This window comes from Bombina bombina, chromosome 3, assembly GCF_027579735.1.
Source record: "Bombina bombina isolate aBomBom1 chromosome 3, aBomBom1.pri, whole genome shotgun sequence".
NCBI lineage: Eukaryota > Metazoa > Chordata > Amphibia > Anura > Bombinatoridae > Bombina > Bombina bombina.
Genome location: NC_069501.1, coordinates 79,942,385 through 79,944,520, shown reverse-complemented (window position 1 = coordinate 79,944,520; position 2,136 = coordinate 79,942,385). Strand labels below are relative to the sequence as shown.

General features: G+C 38.6%; 1 protein-coding gene across 2 annotated transcripts in view; it reads right to left on the bottom strand.

Annotated features, from left to right (window-relative positions):
- Positions 1–1,931, bottom strand: part of ACP6 (acid phosphatase 6, lysophosphatidic) — a 108,957-nt gene extending 107,026 nt beyond the window's left edge. For both annotated transcript variants that reach the window (XM_053705891.1, XM_053705892.1), the window contains exon 1: positions 1,225–1,931. In XM_053705891.1, the coding sequence (XP_053561866.1) occupies positions 1,225–1,419 (195 nt within the window). In that variant the 5' untranslated portion in view covers positions 1,420–1,931. The remainder of the gene's footprint in view (positions 1–1,224) is intronic.
- Between the last annotated feature and the right edge of the window lie 205 nt (positions 1,932–2,136).

The following is a 2,136-nucleotide window of genomic DNA, read 5'->3' as shown; positions in this document are numbered from 1 at the left end:
AAAACTATACTAAAAAAAAAAAAAATCTACAAAACATTTATGCAAAGAAAATCTAGTGTATAATGTCCCTTTAAGTAAATTAAAACATATAAAAGCATATTTATGAAATATTCATTTTTAATAAAGGCTATGTATTTAGTGTAAATATTTTCCATTCCAATGTTCTGCACATAGCAGAATATGTTCTATGTATTTGTAAATAGATATTCCTATATATAATTTTATAGATAGAGAGATATGTTACCAAAATGTCATCAGATATAGAAATCTGTATTGATGAATAAATATGTTAAGAACATTGGAATATGAAATATTCGTATTTTCATGACCGGTTAGCACAAATGAGAATATGCAATCAGGTTTGTGCGAGAATAAGGGGTTAGGTTCCCCCCACACACTTTTTTCTCCAAAAAAAAGTATAAACAATCTCATTGTTCACGTATGAGGGAATACATACGTGAACCTGATATTCTAACTTCGGATTTTTGTGCTTGTCAGGTTAGCGCTAGAAAGATAGTTTACTTTCAACTCATAATACGAGCACAACCCAACAAACGCAAAAAAAAATCTTAATTCTAGCGCAATTGACACTCAAGTGGAAGCGTAAAATTGTGCTCCACTCATAGCCTGGTTTTATATAAGTATAAGTATTGCAGTTATTCCCAGCCTCCCTCTACTCATGGGAGCCGTGATGATAAAATCTAGCTTTCACTGCTGATCTTTGTGCACTTGTACAGCAAACCTCATTTTGATGCTTGTAGTGAAACCTAGGTTCCAAAATGGCGGCACTCATAATTAGAGGAAGGTGATTGAAATGTGTTTAATGTCCCTTTATAATTAATTTTGTTCTCTTGAAATCCTTTGTTAAAAAGCATACCTAGGTAGGCTCAGGAGCAGCAATGCACTACTGGGACCCGGTGCTAGCTGGTGATTGGTGGCTGCTGCACATATATGCCTCTTGTAATTGGCTCACCCGATGTGCTCAGCTAGTTTACAGTAGAGCAATGCTGTTCCTGCAACAAAGAATTCCAAGATAATGAAACAAATTTAATAATATCAGTAAATTGGAGATTGGATTAAAATAGTTTGCTCTGTCTAATTATGAAAGGAACATTGGTTTTGCTGTCAATGTTTTATGCACCAGAACATGTTATTGTCTATAGCCACCCATGCAGCAGAGTGCTCCTTGATCTACCATTAGTTGATGCCTTACCACCCTCTCACCTGTTCTTTATGGGGTATGGGTTTGAGTGGGGTCCGGGCACCATGTCGGAATATGACCTGCACCAGCTTCAGTTCATACTCTGGTCCTTCACCAAACTGGATAAAATCCTTTTTCACATCGGCCAGAGCAGTCCTCTTCCTATGAATACAATAGATAGCCGACCCCAACACACCAACTCGAGTCCACACACTCATGATAAAGACCCCTGAGATTATAACTACAGCAGCACTGGGTCTGTTACTTTATGGTTATATAATCCTGCAACCAATTGCATAAGTTATAGCAGCAGTATATATGTAATTACTTTATAAACTCTGTGCAATTTAAATTCACATATATAAATTAGCAGCTACTGTTACACAACTAAAACCTAAGTTTTGAATACAGAGGGCGTGCAGCCTAATAACAAGTGCAGAGTATGACCTGGGCATCAGGTACACAAAACCTCTCCTGCACCAACTGGGACAGCCCTATACTAGAATTAGGAAGTACTACAAGACAATGAGGCGTTAAGGCCCTTTTGCTATCACTAGAACAGTATTACAGTAGCAGACTAGTAACCACGTTCGTGTAACATCAGCTTCAGTGCAACACGCTGCCTCTGCCCTCCGGTTAATTGTTCTATTTCATATAATTTAACTTCAGAACCCAGCTGGCTGATGAAAGGTTAAGAGTCCAGCTCTGTAGACACAAGGGATTATGGGTTTTGTAGTTTCCGTCTATTACCACCTCGCCACTATCTAGTGCTGTAAAAAGACTACACCTCCCATAGAGTATTATGCTGAAGCGAAAGTAAGACTGAAGCGATGCACAGCACTCAGACAACGGGATTCGTACGAGAATGCGGTGCTGCCCCCTAGAGGATTGGGAAAGATGAGAATGCCATATAAGAATGGACCAGCCGAGATATG